At 39.3% G+C, this 20,710-nt stretch overlaps 1 protein-coding gene across 8 annotated transcripts in view; it reads left to right on the forward strand.

Annotated features, from left to right (window-relative positions):
* Nucleotides 1-2,582: 2,582 nt before the first annotated feature.
* Nucleotides 2,583-20,710, forward strand: part of cep192 (centrosomal protein 192) — a 95,862-nt gene continuing 77,734 nt past the window's right edge. For 7 of the 8 annotated variants that reach the window (XM_057833785.1, XM_057833786.1, XM_057833789.1 and 4 more), the window contains exons 1-10: nucleotides 2,583-2,722; nucleotides 7,089-7,331; nucleotides 9,223-9,330; nucleotides 10,463-10,620; nucleotides 10,807-10,868; nucleotides 12,258-12,399; nucleotides 15,795-15,910; nucleotides 15,977-16,060; nucleotides 16,140-16,292; nucleotides 16,571-16,721. In XM_057833785.1, coding sequence (XP_057689768.1) covers nucleotides 7,159-7,331; nucleotides 9,223-9,330; nucleotides 10,463-10,620; nucleotides 10,807-10,868; nucleotides 12,258-12,399; nucleotides 15,795-15,910; nucleotides 15,977-16,060; nucleotides 16,140-16,292; nucleotides 16,571-16,721 — 1,147 coding nt within the window. In that variant the 5' untranslated portion in view covers nucleotides 2,583-2,722; nucleotides 7,089-7,158. Of the gene's footprint in view, nucleotides 2,723-2,755; nucleotides 3,350-7,088; nucleotides 7,332-9,222; nucleotides 9,331-10,462; nucleotides 10,621-10,806; nucleotides 10,869-12,257; nucleotides 12,400-15,794; nucleotides 15,911-15,976; nucleotides 16,061-16,139; nucleotides 16,293-16,570; nucleotides 16,722-20,710 lie in introns of those variants that run through there. The other variant, XM_057833783.1, reaches the window with a different exon arrangement.

Genomic DNA, 20,710 nt, shown 5'->3' on the forward strand with positions numbered 1-20,710 from the left:
ATGAACACCATTCATGGCCATAGTTTTCCATATAGTTGACGTGTGTACAGAGATATTGGACTGTGCCAGTGATTTCTGTAAATCTTTAGCAGACACTATAGGGTTCTTTTTTACCTCTCTGAGTATTCTGCACTGAACTCTTGGCGTCATCTTTGGTGGACGGCCACTCCTTGGGAGAGAAGCAACAGTGCCAAACTCTCTCCATTTGTAGACAACTTTTTCCAGACTTTTATAGGTGGCTTTGTATCCTTTCCCAGCTTTATACAAATCAACAATCCTTCAATTCAGACAGCTCTTTTGATCGAGCCATGACGCACATCAGACAATGCTTCTGAACAAGACAATTCTTACCAGGTGTGTGTTTATAGTGGGCAGGGCAGCTCTAAACCACTCATTAGTGATTGGGCACACACCTGTCTTAAATTGTTTGGTAAAAATTGGTTTCAATTGCTCTTTAAGTCTCCTTAGGCAGAGGATTCACCTAATTATTTACCCCCTTCTGTCAATGTTTGCATGCTATCCTCGTTAAAATATGAAAACCTATAAATGTTTGGGTGGTTTTAGTTAAAGCAGACGTTGTTTTTTTCATCTGTGTGATTTTGACAAAGATCAGATCACATTTGATGGTGGTTTTATGCAGAAATTTGAGAAATTCCAAAAGGTTCAGATACTTCTACTTTACTTTACTTTTACTTTATACTTCATACCACTGTAGTTCATGACTTCTAAAGTGTGCTGGTTACAATCTAAAAAATATTGATTTCCAACCGACAGAAATGATTTTGTTTGGTGTTGATCAAAAAGATAGAATTTAGAAGTAGTTTTAAATCTTATCTTGCTTATAGGAAATTTTTTCTTTCATTCGAGCAGATTTTTTGAAACAACCATGTTTGGCTCACTGGAGGAAGGATTTCTCTACCTTTTATAAAGGTTTGAAATTGATTGTAGATGGGAAAGCCCTTCTGTCTGTTTTCTTTATTGGACGAATTTAAGTTTGTAGTTTGAGTCCTCTTTCGAACGAAAATTGGTTAATTGAAATCTTTTTTTTTCTTTTTTGTTTGTTTTTTGTCTTTGTTACTGTTGTTTGTTTAGCAATAATGCTCAATCTGCCATATTTTATTTGATGACGTTACTTGAATGCCTTTTTAGCTGATATAATTGTTCGATCAAAAAAAAAAACACATCTAAAATATTAGTTAATAAGGTTATAAATAAATTTTATCTTAATTCGGGCAAAATTCCACATCCATAGCGTAAAATATGTAAATCAAATCTAAAATTTTCATGTTTTGGAGAAAAATGTTTTCTTCATATTTGGATGTAATAAGTGTCTCTTTGAACTCCAAGTCTATAGACCCTACCCACGTGACGTCACAACTCCGCTCTCCTGAATGGTACCGCCCAATTGTCCGTCAAAACATAGTGTTAACCTGTTACGGCTACGTACATTCCTCCTATTTACGGCGGGTTTTTCTGCTCCTTAACATTAATAATCAAAATGGTGAAGGCGTGTGTGGCTGTTGGTTGCACTAACAGAGAAGATGGAAGGAGAGACTTGAAGTTTTACCGTATTCCGAGGGATCCAAAGAGGAGAGCGAAATGGACAGCTGCAATTCGACGTGAAAACTGGGCACCAAAAAATCACCACAGACTATGTAGTAGTCATTTTATATCCGGTAAGATGCATTTAAGATATACTTAGAGGGTTTTGGGCTGACAAATAACCACAATTAAGATCATTGCTAGGCTAATCGCCAACAACATACACGTATGTATGTAGTGAGAGTGCTATCGCTAAACCATATAAACATTAAAAGCCTTAACTCCATTGACAAACGACATGAAATACATTAGACTTGACAGTGGATGTTAGCAATAACAAAAGATTTTGAATTAAAAATTTTGTAACTCACCTTTCCAAGCACAAGATAGATTCCTGCCGAATTTTCGTGGACGAGGACCTGTTTCACCCAACCAGCAACGAAGTATTTATAAGCCTCCAAGCTCTTGAAGTTTTTCAAATTTTCGTGAGAATAGGCTGATTTTGTGTGGACAAGATAATTGTAAATATCAGCGTAGTAGATGTCAGGCAGACAGGGCGAAGACAGTGGGTCGAAAAACATCGATTTGGGCATCAAATATGGATCTGGCGACTGTATAGAACGAAGCTTTTCCACATAACGCCTTTTATGCAACACATCCAGTGAGTTTACGGCATCAGAAAGCACCGGGTCTTCCATGAAATGCATTTTAAATTCCTCGATCAATTGAAACCAATGCTAATACAGAGACAAAATGACGGACAAGTGGGCGGAACCATACAGCGAGCACGTGGTTTTGTGACGTCGGTGGGTAGGGTCTATAATAACCTAGTAGAGACTTTGCGAACAATACAGCATGTGTTGAAAAATAACCCCGACCCTTTTATTAATCATTATATATTTTTTGTAATTTTGTAACTGTATGTGAATCGTTCACCCAATGTTTGTCAAATTATATTTGTTGGGAATGAACTCGTTTCGCATTTTTGCCCAATTTTAATTAATGACGTTTCCGGTCATCGTCCAATCAAATGACCGTATTAACGTATGCCGCACCCTCATGGGCTGACTTTGTGGCGGGCTTCCTGTGGAGTTCAGGCGGTGCTATCAGCTCACCAACTTGTGGTGTTTGATATTTACACAACGTTTTTGAGGGAAGAAGCTGCGAAGTGTTTGGAAAGGTATTTATCTGGAGTGCATGTTGTTTCCTTTGAATATCCAAACTGCGTAAAGTGTGGTAGGTCGGACGTCCGTCTTCGCGTACTCTATTGAAGTGTGTAGAATTCAGTGAGTATGACCATTGATATCAAATACGGAGCGCTCGATGACTAATGCGCGCTGTTAGCCAATCAGCACGGTAGTTATCTTTGGTAGGCCATTTTGCGTCAGTGCCATTCGCTAAACATAACTTTTTTTTTTTTTTTTAATGGAGCATGTACAGTACTTTGAAATGGCTATTAATTGCTCAATTTGCAACTTATTTCCAAACAGATTGGATATGCATAAACGCCAGTGATGTAGTAAATTAGCTACATTTTTAATTTTTTTTTTAAAACTAAAAATTCCACCGGAATCATAGCAACCTTGAGGCAATTTTTAAATAGACCAAACAGTTCGAAAGTTTTTCCCTGAGTTAAGCGTATTTTATTGGAGAAAATCAATCGCCTTAGGTTAGCTGTAAAAGAGCCCGCTAGAGAAGTCCTCTGCTTTAAGATGGTCGCCGGTTATTAATTTTTCCATCTAGCTATGTTTATGAAATCTATGAGAGTGGCAAGAAGTTCAGCAACTAGTGTTCACATGATAAGACGGTACGTTATGATTGAATCTTCTTGAGTGGGAATTGTTGAGAAAAAGTTTAGTTGAACGCTCTTCTAGTAAGTTCGTGCGTTCGTGTTTTCAGCAAAACAACACCACTTTGTGGGATAGATGGTTTGTTTTTAGCCACGAGCTAGCGTTAGCTTATTTCATACTTGGCAAGAGTTGATAACGAATTTTGGAGTAACTGTGTATATACACTGCATGCTCAATTATTAGACAAGTTGTATTGCACATATAGTTGAGGATTAATTTTGTTATTGCACAACTCTATAGGGTACAACTCTACAATGTTATCAAACCCTCAAACATTTAAGTACTGCGATTGAAGTTTTGCCTTTAAGAAAATATATGTACAGTAGGCATGTGCCGGTATGATATTTTGACGGTACGATAACCGTGAGCAAAAATACCGCGGTTTCACGGTATCACGGTATTGCAATTATAGCAAATTGGAACATGAATATATTGTTAAAATAAATAAATTATCAATAAAAAAATATTTGAAATAAAATTAAAATAAATATAACTTAGACTATACTCACAGCCACAGCTCAATTTGCACAAGATTACAGCAAGAACAAAATAATTTCTATAAAGTAAAAACACTTCTGAATAAAATTTTAAAAAAATTATACTGCATGACTTTTTTTTTAGGATGGAAAAGCTTAAGTGAAGTTTTGCCATTTTCAGCCACTGTCAACTGTTGTCTACATGATGTCATGCCTTTGTGTTAAATAGAACATAAGGAATTCATAAGTTAGGTAAAAATGTATAGGTTAGTTAAAATGTCAATATTGTTGTGGAAAGGTTTCATCTTTAAAAAAAAAAAAAAAAAAAAAAAAAAACACATTGGGAGTGAGACCTCACCTTGATCCAGCAAACGTGGATTTGTGCTTAGGGCACGATCATCGTTCACAATTAGCGATCTTTGATGCTATCACTTTTTCCCCTTCATTCAAGCGAATCAAGCTTGTTTTCTCACTCTGCGGCTGTAACACTCAACGAAGTTGCTCTCCCAGCTGAGCCTAGGCTAACATTCATCTTTGTAAGCTTTTACTTAGTTTGTATATTGAATTTGAAAGGAAAATGTGTGTTTTGTTTGTGGCGAACTTTTCCCATGGTGCTAATCTGTGGAAGCTACTCACGTGGAAAAATCTAATTGTACAACATTTTAAATGTATTCATTTTGTATATTAAACTTACCACGATTTGAGAGCTCAATAAATTGAAGAACAGTACGCCTTATGTTTGGAGTAATTGTTTTTGGGTTAGCTGGCTGTGTAGCCGATAGCGTCACTCTCACACACAGCAACAAACGGGAGGGGGTGAGCGCTGCTGCGCCAAGCCGCTTTTGGCTGCATTTTTGACACAAGAAAAATAGCGAATACCGTCCTACGGTCTGACGGAAAATTTTAGTGGTTTTGAAACCGCGACGTTTTCACACCACGGTAAACCGTGAAACCGGTACCGGCACATGCCTAGTGTGCAGAGTTACTATACGATTAAATGAAAAACAAAGACTTCTCCTTCACACTTGTTTATTTTCATCTGTTGAAATGAGAATAATTATGTAAAACAAAACAACAAAATTAAGCAAAATTTCTAAAATAGAAATTATAATAATAAAAAAAAAAAAAACTCAAACCTAATATTGCTACCCTTCTTTTTAACAACAGTATTCTTATTCACAGACTCGGTCAGTTTCTTGAACTGGTCAGACAATTTTCAAAGGTCAGAGAAGTGCAAGGTTACATTCACTGTAAATTTCTTACATTCACTGTAAATTTCCTGTTAAGAAGAGCCCAAAAGTCAATGTCCTTTTGAAAGATGCCAACATTTTCCTGTGTCACTGCTTGAAGAAAGTGTCTTCTGAACATTAGCAGTAAGTCTGAGAGGTCTAACTAACACAAATCGATACTAATGATACCTTCACGTACCAATACCCCACCTCTGTGTTGCTGGCATTTTGCCAAAGTGGAGCTCTGTGTCCGTTATTGTTCCAACCACAGGCGCATTCACCCAGTGAAGAGACACTCTCATTTCATCAGTCCACAGAAACCTTTGAAAAATTTATTCTGATATTGTCCCATTGTTGATGTTTTAAATCATGTCTTCTTCAGAGGTGGTAATTTTTGAGCCTTTCATACCTTGGCAAAGTCCATCAGAATAGAATAGAAAGCCTTTATTGTCGTTGTACAGCGTATGAGACTTATAGCTTCGCCATAACGTACACCACATAAAACAAGCAAAAGTACAATAAGGCTAATATAAAAACAAATGTTAGTTACACAGATTGGGAATGAAGTGAATAAGCGACTTGCAGCAACTGGTGATGGGCTTTCAACAGACTTGCAGGGGCCCGGGGACAAGTGACTATTATAGGCCCCCCCACCCCTGCCACCGGCTTGTCACAACAACATACGCAGTACTTTTAATGCTTTGCAAGCAATGACAGTGTAAATTTTCAAATTATTTAATTTAAGATGGACAGTTCAATTTAACAGACCGTAATGTGATGTGACACAATATAAACAAACAATTTCCATCTATTTTCCCATATAGGCTACAGTACAATACAACTGAGAGTGCTATGCCTGCCTGCTAAGCAACAAAACAGTATAACTAAACATCCTGTGCCTGCCCCCTCCACATCCCTGGGGTTATCAAGTTTATACAGCTTTAATTATGCATTAAAAAATGATATGGTCAAAATTACCCACTTGCCTAATAATTGTTATTTTTGGCCGCTCAGTCTTTTGGGCAAAAATACTTATTAGTCTTAGTCATACTTTAGGTATTTCAAAATGTGTTTGTCTTCGTCTAGTTTAGTCAACGAAAACTCAGACAAATTTCGTCTGGTTTTAGTCAACAACTCTGAAAATATTTTCGTCTATAAACTTCAAAAGTTTTAGTCCATGAATAAATACATAAATAAATAAAAGGTTTCCAACAATTTTGAATTAATATTGACAGACGAACACAAAATTATAGGGTCTATGAGGACATCAATATCTCCATGATGATAATACACACTCAGCAGCAAAACAGCACATTATTTGCAATTAATTAAACTCACTTGGACGCCACAAACTGAATGTGAAAAGTTTTCCCAAGAGTTTAAGAAGACACAGTCACCTCGCTAAAGCTCACGCAAATGCTATGCTAAGGCGAACGCTATGCTAACGCTACAAGTTAGTTTAGTGAGTGATGATCACTCAGCACAGACCTTTTAAAGCATAAGGCGAATATGGCATAGCCAAGACAAGAAATCAAAACTTACCAAGCAGCACCTGACATGTACGTATTTCACAAAAAGGGCCTGGAATGAGCACACGCTTAAGCCTGTGTGAGTTTGAGGGGGGAGGTGCAGCAAGTCACATGATTAAAACAACCATACACTGCCAAAATGCGTGCTAACTACACATAGGATAAGAAAATATCGCAAATTGTGAACTTATGACGGACACTATGGCGAATTTTTGTCTCGTTATCGTCTCGTCAGATGACAACTGGCATCAATCTCGTTATGTTTTAGTCTCTGAAGACACTTTTTAGCTCGTCATCAAAAAATTGTTCATTGATGAAATATTTTCGTTCTCGTCATCGTTGACGAAAACAACCCTGCTGCACACACACTGCATTGGAAGATTAGGGATGTTTTGGTTTGCAACTTGCAGCTTCTTTAGGAGTTAACTCTAATTTCACACTCGCATCTGTTTTGTCTCCTAGGTATTCCAGATGGTCTTGATTTGAAGTGTCCTGAATCAATACTGGGCCACGACCCCGATTGTCCAAATAAATGGCAGAGAGTTTTTACAAACTGGAAGATGAAACCTTTCCCAGTTTTCTTGGCAAGTCTTTGGACAGTACCAATGGACGTGCTACACTGGGGAATGTAACACTGGGTTCAGGCCCCGGACTGCCAGTGGCTGCTTCTACAGTGGCTAAAATTAAACCTCAGTCTGAGAACAGGTGGGAGCATACTTCTCCTTGGGACAGATGTGACCGGCAACTGTATCTTCAACAGGCTTATGTTTTATGAAAGAGAAACATACTGAAGCATATACAAGCAATTAAAATGGCCAGTACAGGTGGTTGCTGGGTTACAACGCACCTGACTTACCAGATTTCGACTTTACGACACCGCAGTCTCGTCAGCCATTTTGTTTCTAGTCTTTTTTTTTTTTTTTTTTAAGCCACTTAAAGCCCCTTTCAGACTTATATCCTGCTAAATTCCCCCGTAATGTAAAGTGGGATTTACCCGTGTCATGGCTTTCAGACATGGGGAGATGTACCAGTAATTACTCTGGTTGGACACTTTTTAAACCTGTCCTGTTCAGCTGTTTGACACGGAGAATGGAAGTCTAAGTGTCCGGTTGGTCTCAACAGTTTTAATGTTTCACATTGAGAGTATGACATACTCCCATTGTGATCTTTCAACATACCTCGTTTATTAATACAAATCCGCAAACAGGAAGGGGTTATGGGGGAATCAGAAGAAAAGAAAAGAAAGACAAGAAACACAACAACAAGAAATACATTGAACGCCTACACAAACTATGAATATGTGCGTGCAATCGGCAGCTAGATGTATTTCCGGCTGACAGCATGTGGGGGGGGTTGTTGACCAGGGAATGGAAGGGGGGGGGGGCTATATGTTATGTGATTGGGAGGGGTGGAGTGTACACAAATCAGCTCTGTGATCTAGAAACCAGTAATCGTGTGAATCCCTTGTGAGTGTAAGCCTGTTTGCAACCGAACCCTACGCTGCACCATCACCAATCCCGGTATAGAGGCCCCCACCCCAGCGAGCCCAATCACATCCAGCCATGCGTGAACCCCATGAAGCATGCGACAGCCACGCAGACGAGCGGAGACGGCGCGCGCGCCACCCCAGGGCCACAGCCCCCACCCAGCCAGCCCGGGGAGGGCAGGCAAGCGGGCGGGGGGGCAGGAGCCAGCGCAGCCCAGCATAGGGGCCATCGTTGGACACTTTCAGACTCATGTTGGCGACTCTGCGCTCTCTGTGCGGGGAGGGCGGGTGACGGGATTTTATAACCCGGATCCTACGTCATTTTTGGTCTGCATCGGCAACAAAATAAACCACACATTTTCAAAGATGGATGATGGACTGGCTCTAAGAGCCAGTAGCAATTTAGTTTCATTGTTTTCAATTTAATTTTGCTATCTTTCCAGTTTGCCATGTTGATAATTGCGATGTTTGCTTACTGATTCTTGTCTCACTGCGAAGAAAGAGGAAATGATGATCGGTCGCCATGATATTTACGTCATCAGCCTTTGCGCTTTGACCCGGGAATTAACAGGCTGCTTTGATACATGCCGTGTCCTGGTTAAGTCCCGGGAATTATACTAGGACGTGACCCAGTTAATGTCAGTGTCATCTCCCTGTCAGTCGTCCCGGGAAATTGCTTTCAGACATAAGGGCCACCCGTTTAAATCCTAGGATTTACTGAAGTTCAGTGTATGTCTGAAAGTGGCTTAATTAACACCTCTCAGCATTAATGGTAATACAGGTTCTTATTTTTTACTTAATTTTATTAATATGACGTATAATACATGTTTTTGAATAGTTATTTGGTGATTTAGGGGGTATTTAGGGGTACTTAAAGGGAAATTCCAATTTACGCAGAAATTCGGATTACGTCGCCAGTTTAGGAACGGAACTTGTTCGTAACCCGGAGACCACCTGTATTTATTTCCCTCTCGGTCATTTATAAGTTGTTTGTATAACAGTTACTTGGGCTTTTCATTTAGTTTGATTTATTGAGGAGATGAGGCTGTAAAAGTAATTTCTCATTTCAAAATGTAATTTTAATGATGTGACTATTCTCACTTCTCACAGGGATTGTGTGGATACCTCATACTTGGAAAACAGAGAGGCGCAGCAGGCCAGTTTACAATCATCTGTAGACAAGAAATCAAAGTTTGCCCTCAGCTTCAAAGATGACATGTAAGTAAAATACTGACAAGGTTCTTGTCACGCAAGAAAATAAGATGTGTTCTGCTTCATGACTGCTGTTGATGGACATTTGAGCAAAGCACCACTCCTGAAATGCAGCGAAAGGATAAAACACCATTTGTGTGTCCTGCAACTCTGACATCTTTCTTCGTATGATGCGTGTAGGTTGCTGCTGTGTAGGGTGGGAACTCTTGGGTACCTCACGATATGATACGATTTCCGATACAAGGCTCACGATAAAGATGATTTCACGATATTGTGATTCAACGATTATCGATGTAAATACATGGGTCAGGAAATCATTTTACGATATTCCACAATATAACTAATGAAACAAGAAAAACAAGTTCTTTTCATCCTTCAGCTGTGGATTTAAATTGGTTTATAGCTAGTAGACGTCCTTCGAATTTTCATTCGCTGCCATCCCTCAAACTATCGAAAATCGGAAAGACTGGCTGCAAGTGGTCTGGTCCCAGTCTGAATGGATTGATTGTCTAGCGCTGTCTATGACAGCCATTAAGAAAAAAGAGACACTATTCTAGAGGAAGGCTTTGGTGGCAACTTGTTGGTTCCTTTTTATTTATTTATTTTTTTTAACAGCGAACCTTTTTAAAAATGATATATTGATTCTTGGCAGGAGCATATCAATAACCTTTTGGGATAGAAAGTATCACGATATATCACTATTTCGATATTTAGTCACACCCCTACTGCTGTGTGACGTGCAGCAAAAATATACAGTTGAGTGTAAAAAAATATTTCTCGTTGAGGGATTCAAACGTGGTTATAGAAAGTCTAGTTTATGTAGGTTTGATATACCCTTTTCAAATGAACAATGGGTTTTGCTAATGTTGTAATATTGGGATTCTCTAATTTTTATGAAACCTTTTCTTAACCTTTGTTGGAATATGTCGTGGCATCGACGAGAAATAGAAAGACTGCAATTAACATCAAAATTAAAAGATCATTCAAAATATTCCCAAGAAAATCTGATTTTTTAAATTTAATTTAGATATTGACTGCATTTAAACATAGTCCCCGTGCCTTTATTTATATATCTATATAATTTTGTGTGTTCAATGAAGGGGTCTGAGTAAGTTTTAATATGCTTTACTATATTTAGGGACAGTGCAGATGACTTTATTGCAGCACATCGCCTATCACAAATGCTGGTTAAGGTTAATGTAGATGAAAGTGCATCAAGAAACCAAGGCTCCCTCGTGGGTCTTCCTCCCACTCAGATGGGCCCGGTTCAAGGCAGCCACAAAGAACTTCCAACTGGTAAGAACAGTTTCTCCATTTCTTGAATAGAATTTGAAAATTGTCAATAATCAAAGATGCTTCTACTTTAATGACAAGTATTTTTTTTTCTCGAGTTTTTAATGTGTTTCTACTCTTTTTCAAGCACAGTGGGCTCGTCATTTGCTTAGTACCTGCATGCTTTGATGTGAGTTCTGTCTTTGTTAGATCTTTCAACAGGCCTCCTACCATTTACTCAGTTTGGACACAAGGATCATACAGATAAAAAGGTATTTTTCTTTTTGTCTAAAATGTGGAGAGAAATGGAAAGACCTATCGTCTCAAGACATGCACTTTTCACAAACATTCTCAATGTAATTTTTGCTCGGGAAAATGAAACTGTCATGCATTTGTAATATCAGTTCATTTTGGAGCAATTTGCAAATAGCAAGCGTAATTTTCGCACTTTAAAGGCGCGCCTGTCTATAAGCTGGCACCTACCAAATTTGACACGTAAACGGCATTTGTTCATAGATAAGCTGCACTGGACTGTAAGCCGCTGCTGTACCCACTGTATTATGGGATATTTACACCAAAAGATATGAACTGGTAACACTTTATTTGGCAGTGGCATTATAAGACTGTCAAATGACTTAATAAACCACCATGAAGCTTTAAACCAATTCGCTGCAAAGCTTCATTGCTTCAAGAAGCTTCATTTGGCCATCACTGCTCCCTTGGGGGAGACAGTCAACCTCTGCTGCCACCTTCTGTCAAGTGTTGTTGTCAAACATGCCTCCTAGCATGCATTTCAGCGCTACAGATGAAAATAACAATCAAAATTAATGTTCTGTGCTAATTATTTCTTCAGTTACTGTTCCAGTTGTTTCACTAAATGCTACATGTAGTTATGGTATTTTGTAACACTTTATTTGACAGTGGCGCCATAAGACTGTCATTAGACAATCTTAATCATGACATGACACTGTCATGAGCATTAATGAATGCTTATAACAGATGTAATTTAGTGTTATCCGGCAAATTATCTCACTTTTCAATGGATGTAAAAGATCCGAGCTGGACATAAATGGAGTTACTAACATAATTTGCCGGATGGCACTTAACGACATCTGTCATAAGCATTCACTAATGCCCATGATAGTGTCATGTCATAATTATGACTGTCTTTTGACAGTCTTATGACGCCGCTGTCGAATAAAGTGTTACCCATTAACCTCCAAAAAATCAACAAATAAGCCGTTCTGGACTATAAGCCGCAGGATTCAAAATGAATGAAAAAGTAGCGGCCAAATGAAGCTTGTTGAAGCAATGAAGCTTTGCAGCTAATTGGTACAAAGCTTCATGGTGGTTCCTTTGATCTTGACAGTCTTGTGCGGCTTATCTATGAACAAACATCGTAGTGTCAAATTTGGTGGGTGGCGGCCTGTAGTCAGTCGAAAATTACGGTGATATATATTTTTGCAATGGTTTGTTTCCCCATCTAAATTCAAGTCTAAGACCGTGGGGCCAACTATATTATAAACTATTTTATTTAAACCCACTATTGCCAATAATAATGGCCACAACTAAGGTAATTGCACGTTCATTGGTTGTTGACTGAAGAAGCCAGGCTTAATAGTCTTCACTCTCCAACTAATTTTACCTAATTTATCCTTCAGGTCTCGCTTTCATATGCCACTACAGAGAAAAATAATTTTCTAATTGATGCAGTGGACAGTGACCATTTCAGTGGCAGCAATTCCAGTTTTTTGGAAAATGAAAAACTCATGTCTGTGAACCGCATGAACAGTGATGATACAGGTATGAATCCTGCTTAGCCGTCATTTTAGAGGGAAGGGGATTAAAGAGCTGTATAGAGCTCTCACGTTTTCTCAAAGCTCGCGCGATGCTTTCCCTTCGACCTGGGAAGTGACCGGCTACAAGTTTGGAGGCTACGGACGAGGGTGTGTGCGACTGTTTGAATAGGTGCAGGTGTCACATGATCAAACACTGACTTCTGATATGTGGTCTACACATTAAGCTAAAAATATCATGCATTGTGAGCTTCTGGCAGAAATGTAGCTTTTTCATGCCGTCTCATCTTGTGATTGTCATCCGAGACACGTATTGAGCTCATTATCGTTACAGCATTTTAACAAAAAAGGGTCGTTCATGATATATTTCTGTTGTCATCATTGTTAATGAAAACCACTAATTGAAACGAGCACTAATGTGCTACTACTGGCTGAAGGCTGTGACACAAAAAGCACACATGTCCTCTACTGGCTAACTCCTAACTTAAAGGCAATAATAAGTCCGCAATTAATTAATCTGATCCAACAACAATCAATAATTAGGCTTTGAGAACCAACGTGTGTACAGGCCTAGAAAATAATTTGCTGAATGCAATTGTACTTAGTATTTATGAATTGTTTTTTGTTGTTGTTGTTGTTGTTTTTCCATTATGTATTGTTATTGGGGCGGTCCCAAATGATTTGATTTTTTTTTTTTTTTTTAAACTAATCTTGCAATTACATTTTTGTAGACGATTATTAATTCAAAAAAAATTGGGAACACTTAAATTCTTTATTAAAGTACAAATAAACACATAAATAACAATAATAAATCACAAACAATGAGGTCAAATGCTGAGGGCATTAACTAGTGCGAAATAATTGAATGTAAACAGATTCAGAACACTGTGACTTCACTTTTCCAACAGGATTCAAAACAATTCTTACTTTCTCTTTTTGTGGTATGATTATATTGTTCTCAAGATTAGAGTGAGCACCAGCAGAGTAGATAAATAAATGTCTCGTATCACTCGAGTAAGTACGTGAAAAAAACTTATGATGGACGTTGATACGAGGCTACAACGGAGTATTAGGGCCCAAAAAAAAAAAAAAAAAAAAAAGTCGTAATATTGCTTTGAGGAAAAAAAGGCACATTATTACATAGGTGTAATGTAGCTGTGAGCCGCTACGCACTTTACATACATGTACCTGCTCTGGGGGCCTCAAAGAAGCATTGGTATAAAATGTAGATGAAGCAAAATAATGATTTCCTTATTTGTAGCCCCCAATACTCTGTCGTACGACCCACATAAAAGCAACTTCAATAAAAAATGTTGTTATATGGACTTATGATCCGCCAGCTTGTTGTCTCCGGTCGTCGTCCAAAATTATACCTGGGTGACAGTGCTTCAGGTGTTCATTCACGGCCGATGTGCTGCTGTGGTATGCATGCTTGGTGTACAGTGGACCCTCTTTTGTTTCGTTGAAATAGTCCGTGCTTTGGTCACTCTGGTGCGCTTTTTTGGCTTTGTGCCGCTTTTCCTGCTTGAATCCAGAGTGTCTGCCATTCTCAACTTTCTACGCATATTCAGTGGGGCAAATAAGTATTTAGTCAACCACCAATTGTGCAAGTTCTCTTACTTGAACATATTAGAGAGGCCTGTAATTGTCAACATGGGTAAACCTGAACCATGAGAGACAGAATGTGGAAAAAAAACAGAAAATCACATTGTTTGATTTTTAAAGAATTTATTTTCCAAATTAGAGTGGAAAATAAGTATTTAGTCACCTACAAACAAGCAAGCTTTCTGGCTGTCAATGAGGTCTAACTTCCTCTAACGAGGTCGAACGAGGCTCCACTCGTTACCTGTGTTAATGGCAACTGTTTTAACTCAATATCGGTATTAAAGACACCTGTCCACAATCTCAGTCAGTCACACTCCAAACTCCACTATGGCCAAGACCAAAGAGCTGTCGAAGGACACCAGGGACAAAATTGTAGACCTGCACCAGGCTAGGAAGACTGAATCTGCGATAGGTAAAATGCTTGGTGTAAAGAAATCAACTGTGGGAGCAATTATTAGAAAATGGAAGACATACAAGACCACTGATAATCTCCCTCGATCTGGGGCTCCATGCAAGATCTCACCCCGTGGTGTCAAAATGATAACAAGAATGGTGAGCAAAAATCCCAAAATCACACTGGGGGACATAGTGAATGACCTACAGAGAACTGGGACCACAGTAACAAAGGCTACTATCAGGAACACAATGTGCCGCCAGGGACTCAAATCCTGCACTGCCGGACATGTCCCCCTGCTGAAACCAGTACACGTCCGGGCCCGTCTGCGGTTCGCTCGGGAGCATTTGGATGATCCAGAATAGGACTGGGAGAATGCGTTATGGTCAGATGAAACCAAAATACAACTTTTTTGTAGAAACACAGGTTCTCGTGTTTGAAGGAGAAAGAATACTGAATTGCATCCGAAGAACACCATACCCACTGTGAAGCATGGGGGTGGAAACATCATGGTTTGGGGCTGTTTTTCTGCAAAGGGACCAGGAAAACTGATCTGTGTAAAGGAAAGAATGAATGGAGCCATGTATTGAGAGATTTTGAGTGAAACTCTCCTTCCATCAGCAAGGGCATTGAAGATGAGACGTGGCTGGGTCTTTCAGCATGACCATGATCCCAAACACACAGCCAGGGCAACAAAGGAGTGGCTTCGCAAGAAGCATTTCAAGGTCCTGGAGTAGCGTAGTCACTAGTCAGTCTCCAGATCTCAACCCCCTAGAAAATCTGTGGAGGGAGTTGAAAGTCCGTGTTGCCCAACGACAGCCCCAAAACATCGCTGGTCTAGAGGAGATATGCATGGAGGAATGGGCCAAACCAGCAACAGTGTGTGAAAAGTTTGTGAAGAGTTAGAGAAAAAGTTTGGCCTCCGTTATTGCCAACAAAGAGTACATAACAAAGTATTGAGATGAACTTTTGGTATTGACCAAATACTTATTTTGCACCATGATTTGCAAATAAATTCTTTAAAAATCAAACAATGTGATTTTTTTTTTTTCTTTCCCACCCTCTGTCTCTCATGGTTGAGGTTTACCCATGTTGACAATTACAGGGCTCTCTAATATTTTCAAGTGGGAGAACTTGCACAATTAGTGGCTGACTAAATATTTATTTGCCCCACTGTATATTTTTTTTAACCCTTTATTAACCATCAACGGGATGGTGTGCTCGTCGCTGCATTTAAGTGATCGATGACGTCGAATGCGTTGACCAGTCGGGACAGCTGTAATTGTTATAATGTGAATTGTAGTCCACTGTCATGATCTGATAATCTTTGAAAAGGAGACCTGTTTTTTTTGTTTTGTTTTTTTTTCCCTCCGGTAAATGTTTGATTTTTATCTAATCTCCAGATGATGACATTGATTTAAACAACTTGCCCGACGATGAATTGGAGCTTTACTTAAAAAACCTGGTGCCTTCTGCCATGCATAGGGGCACAGTGGATGGCCAAGAACTCCCTGCCACCGTAAGATTCAAACATTTATTCATTTCTCAACAGATCCCATAATTTATTAATTGTTGTCTTTGGTAGGTGCTGCCTCGGTCGTCTGATGACCGATCCAATTCAATTTCCATAGAACAATATAGACACAGGATCATTGATGACTGCAATCAGGTGAGTATGAATGTACATTTGACTTTTTAAAATAGGCACTTTTTTGTGAGTTATTTCCCCTTTCCATTTTTTTCTCCAGGACAAATTCCAAATGCCTGTTGTGCGTCTGGCAGCAACAGGTATGGACTCATGTCCTGCCAGTGACGAAGACACTGAGGACGAGTTTGAGTCTGCTAGACAGACAAGCAATTCTACTAGGACAAGGCTGCTACCAAGCATCTCCAGACAGTTGGTAAGAAATTGAATGGAAGTATTTAACAATCCAAGAAATCTTGATCAACCTCACAAATACTGATTGTTATGTTGAAGATTGTGGAATCCACAGGATAAAAACCAGCCCTTAGGACAATAATTAAGATTATTTCGGCTCGGTCCCAAGCAAATAAATGTGTAAATACATTCTCAAAAACATATTTGTCTCAAATTTGATGTTTGGGGTCATGTCCAGAAGGTCTCTTCTACAACAAGGATTATTTGTGATTGTCTATTTATATATGTATGTTTTTATAGGTTGGTGAAAGTAATCGGCCCAGTTTCAGGCCAGGTTTAGAGGGAGGAAGTTCTGATGATGAGCCATTGACTAGCCTTGTTGGTCCATCCCTGTCTGAAATTGAACACAGACGGTCAGCTGAGGGACAAGTTGTAAACCATGCTGTCACAGGTGAGTAAGACATTGCCGATATTACCGGTGTATTTTTGGTTGTGATGTGAATTTTGAAACAATGCAGTAGTTAGGCTGTATGATGACACCATATATAACTGAAAACACGCAACGTATGAACATGCGTTATACACACAATTTTAAAAAGCAAGAACATCACGACTGCATCAATTATGTCTTCAGATGAATACTTTTAGTAGGGAACAGTGTTGTTTTCGTCGATTATGACGATAGCAAAAATATTTCGTCAACGAACAAATTTTTCGTGACGATGACAAGCTAAAAACGTGTCGTGGGAGACTAAAATATAATGAGATGAACGCCAGTTTTTGTTTAACGAGAATGAGATGAAAATTAGCCATAGTTTCCGTCATATGTTCATAATGTGTCGCATTTTCTAATCATGTGTAGTTAGCACATATCTTAGCAGTGTTAGGTCGTGTCACAATTCAATCCAATAAGCATATTACCTAAGCAGAAGACTTGGTTGTCCCAGTTCTACATCGTAGTGAGGAAACATTTCCTACAACAATAGTGTGTTATTGGATTAATATACCATCTAAATATCGTACTGTGTTATTCATGGTACCCGCGGGTTATTAAAAGTAGGGATGTCCCAATCCAGGTTTTTGCACTTCCGATCCGATACCGATATTGTTTTGCACTTCCGATCCGATACCGATACTGACCTATCTGAGCATGTGTTAAGTTATTTAGCCTCCTTACTTAGTTGTCAGACTCATGTTGAAAAAGGTTTTAGTACTCTTGATAACAACTAGCCAGCTGAATTAGGTGAGTTTGAATAACACACAACGGTTGCTAACAAGAAACTGACCTGTTTATTCAGTGACAAACACAAAACATTATAAATAACAAACAGAAATGGCATACTCAGTCAGTAAAACGTGCAAATAATATTGTAAACTGTCTTAAAAAAGCAAAACACACCAACAACCTCAGTGGAAAATCCCACAAATCCCCCAAGCTATTAGATGGTTTTAATGTTTCGTGCATTAGTTCCAAAAATTGTATAAAAAGCCTCTCAGGTTTAAATAAACGACAGTAAATAAAATACTCAAGTCCCCATTCTGTATCAGCAACTTTAAGCTACATTCAATTCATTTAATTTTGCGAATCAACTGTTAAAGTTGTTAAAATTGCTCCCGTTATTCCATAATTTCCCTTCTGTCTACTTTTGACATGTGAAAGTTTTAAAACTGTTTTGAAGATAGATTCAAGTCAAGATTTTGCCGATTTAGGAGTATTTTAGATAAAAAGTTAATTAGGTTCGCTTGGAAGGTTCACAACAGCCTACTAGGGAAGTCTTCTGGTTTAAGATGGCGGCGGTTTACTAACACATCCGGTTTTCAATACTTCAATGTTGCTAACGCAGTCGAGTCTGTCGTGTAGCATCTGGTTCTATATACATATGATATTTATTATCTCCAGTAAAACGACGTTGACGTAGTTTGTAGCGGCTGTCAGCATCAGTCAGGTATTCTTGTGTTTTTTATCCAGCAGCATGAGTTGAGCTAAAGCTGTGAGTTGAGCATTGGCATTACCCGGGTCTAAGACAAGTTATGTTTACTTTCGGGACGCAATGAGAAACTGACCGCATTGCATCCTGAAGACCGCGCTGTGTATTAGTTCCGCTTTACTTGACATATTTCACATCCTGAAGACCGCGCTGTGTATTAGTTCCGCTTTACTTGACATATTTCAATAATCGGAATTTGGATGTTTGTGAATCGTTCTCGAATCTTCCACGGCCGAATCGCGTGTTGGATGGTGCGTCTTTACTCACGTGAGATAATGGCTCGTCATCCAGAATGAATTCTTCGGCAATGACACTTGTTATTCCCTGGGCTTTGGGACTGTCAAGTGCCAGTTTGTCACGCATAGCCAAAGTTTCTGCCAGTGTTCGTTGCGTAGGACCTTTCTTTTTGTCTTCGGTTTTCTTAACATACTCCTCATATTGTTTGTGGTGGTATTTCGCTAAATGCTTGATTAGGTTGGTTGTATTAAAACTTGTTACAGCTTTACCACTATGCTTGACTTTATTGTGGCATATGTTGCTCTCTGCCTCTTCGTCTTTGTTGTCCTTTAAGGTGAAATGATCCCACACAGCTGACATTACCGATAAAGTCTCTCGGTAAATTGGGAGACGGTAATGTAAATGTAGTGTGTTGAAGGTGTGCTGTAAAATGTAAATGTAATGTAAAATTTTAGGGAAACCAAAGCAAAAACTGGAATGGATTATGTAAATTGGTGCGCTGGAAAACCCGGACCGGACTTTAAAAAAAAAAAAAAAAAACTGGATCGGACGTCTGGATCGGAATTTTTCCTGTGTTCCGATCCGATACTGATGCGCATTTTTTTGCCCATATCGGCGTCCGATCCGATCCAAATATCGGATCGGGACATCTCTAATTAAAAGTATTAAAAAAAGTAAAGATAATATCGGTCACCGATAATTATCGGCCGATAATGGCAATTATGACGTCACACAGATAATCCAGATAATAAAAAAATTCAACCGATAATGCAATCCGATAATTATATACTTGATTTTGCCTCCAAATGTGCGCAACCAAAGAATTCAGCACACCACCTCCTCAACCCCTCCCCTCTCTGAAGCCCCTGAGGGAGGAGGGGTTGAGGAGACGGAGTTACAAGACAAGAAGTAGTTGAATATTATGGCGGCTGTTACTAAAAAAACGACGCTCTCGCCATCTGCGAAACATGTACCGTATAAGTTCCACGAGGCAGAAAGAACGCGTCCTCATTCAAAACCACTAACCCAGCAACCATTTAAAAATGCATCATAAAGAATTTTGGAACAAATACGAGGCTGCTGCTAGCAGGAATGCTAAAGCTATTGTAAAACCTAAGTTAAACTACAGGGCTTGTGACGATACAGAGTCGGGCTGTTTGGGAATGCAGCCCAAGGCGGGTGGTAAATTTGCATCTAAGGCTAAACACCGGCACTACTGGAGACCGATAGTCGGCAAGCAGCCGTCTTCCGACGGAGCCCGCCGCTCTGGCCAGTCTGGCAGGCCGCCGCCGCCTCGCCATAGGCGGGGCGGGCCGAGCCCGGTTCCCCGGCCTCTGGACCTCCGGCGTTCCCCCACGGCGTGCGAGCAGAGCCGGGACCCGAATACGCCGCGGCGAACCGGCCAGGGCGGGCGGATTATCCGGTACGAATGTAGCTGCCGCCGCCGCCGAGACGAGACACGTGTTTTTTTTTTTTTACCTTAATGACCCGAGAACCAAAGCCCTGGATAAAAGAAATAATGCAGTTTATACGACCACCAATCTTCATGAAAAAGTGATGTCCGGTAAGCAAGCTTATCATGACGGCACAGTGGTTATAAGATCATTTAAACATGGAGAAAACGAAGTCAGCCAGTCAATAATGCATTCAGAATGTGAAATGATGAGCGGTCAGATGACTTTGTAACGCTGCCTTTATTTTCGGCTTAATAAAACTCAGGCACAAAACAACAAGCACGCGGATGTGAGCTCCAACTCCGTCCAAATAGTACTGCCGTGTAGCAGTTTAGCTGCTGTAACGCAAATGTCGTGAAAGCCGCAAATGTAAACAAAGCGCTGCAGAATGGGTACATGACATCTCGCTCTTTTGAGGTAATCATTTTCACAGTGTGCAACAAAGCATATAACATTAGCAATCACTTTTCAAATTATTTAACTTATTTGTCTGCTCAATTACAGTCACAGTAGATAATCAAATTCTTAAATCAATATTCTGTAGCCACAAATATTATTCAAAATCTTTCCTTCTTCAAGTTTTTTTTTTTTTTTTTTTAGGATTAAGTATAATAATGTATTGCTTAAAACAAGGCTGTTAAGATTATTTTCAGCTAGCTATTTTTCTTCCAAGAAATCTGAGAGAAATACACTTGAAGCGATCGCAGATAATTTCACTTATTGCCAATAGATTTACACTTAAAACTGACTAGTTTTAAGGA

The sequence above is a fragment of the Corythoichthys intestinalis genome, chromosome 4 (genome assembly GCF_030265065.1).
Source record: "Corythoichthys intestinalis isolate RoL2023-P3 chromosome 4, ASM3026506v1, whole genome shotgun sequence".
Lineage (NCBI taxonomy): Eukaryota > Metazoa > Chordata > Actinopteri > Syngnathiformes > Syngnathidae > Corythoichthys > Corythoichthys intestinalis.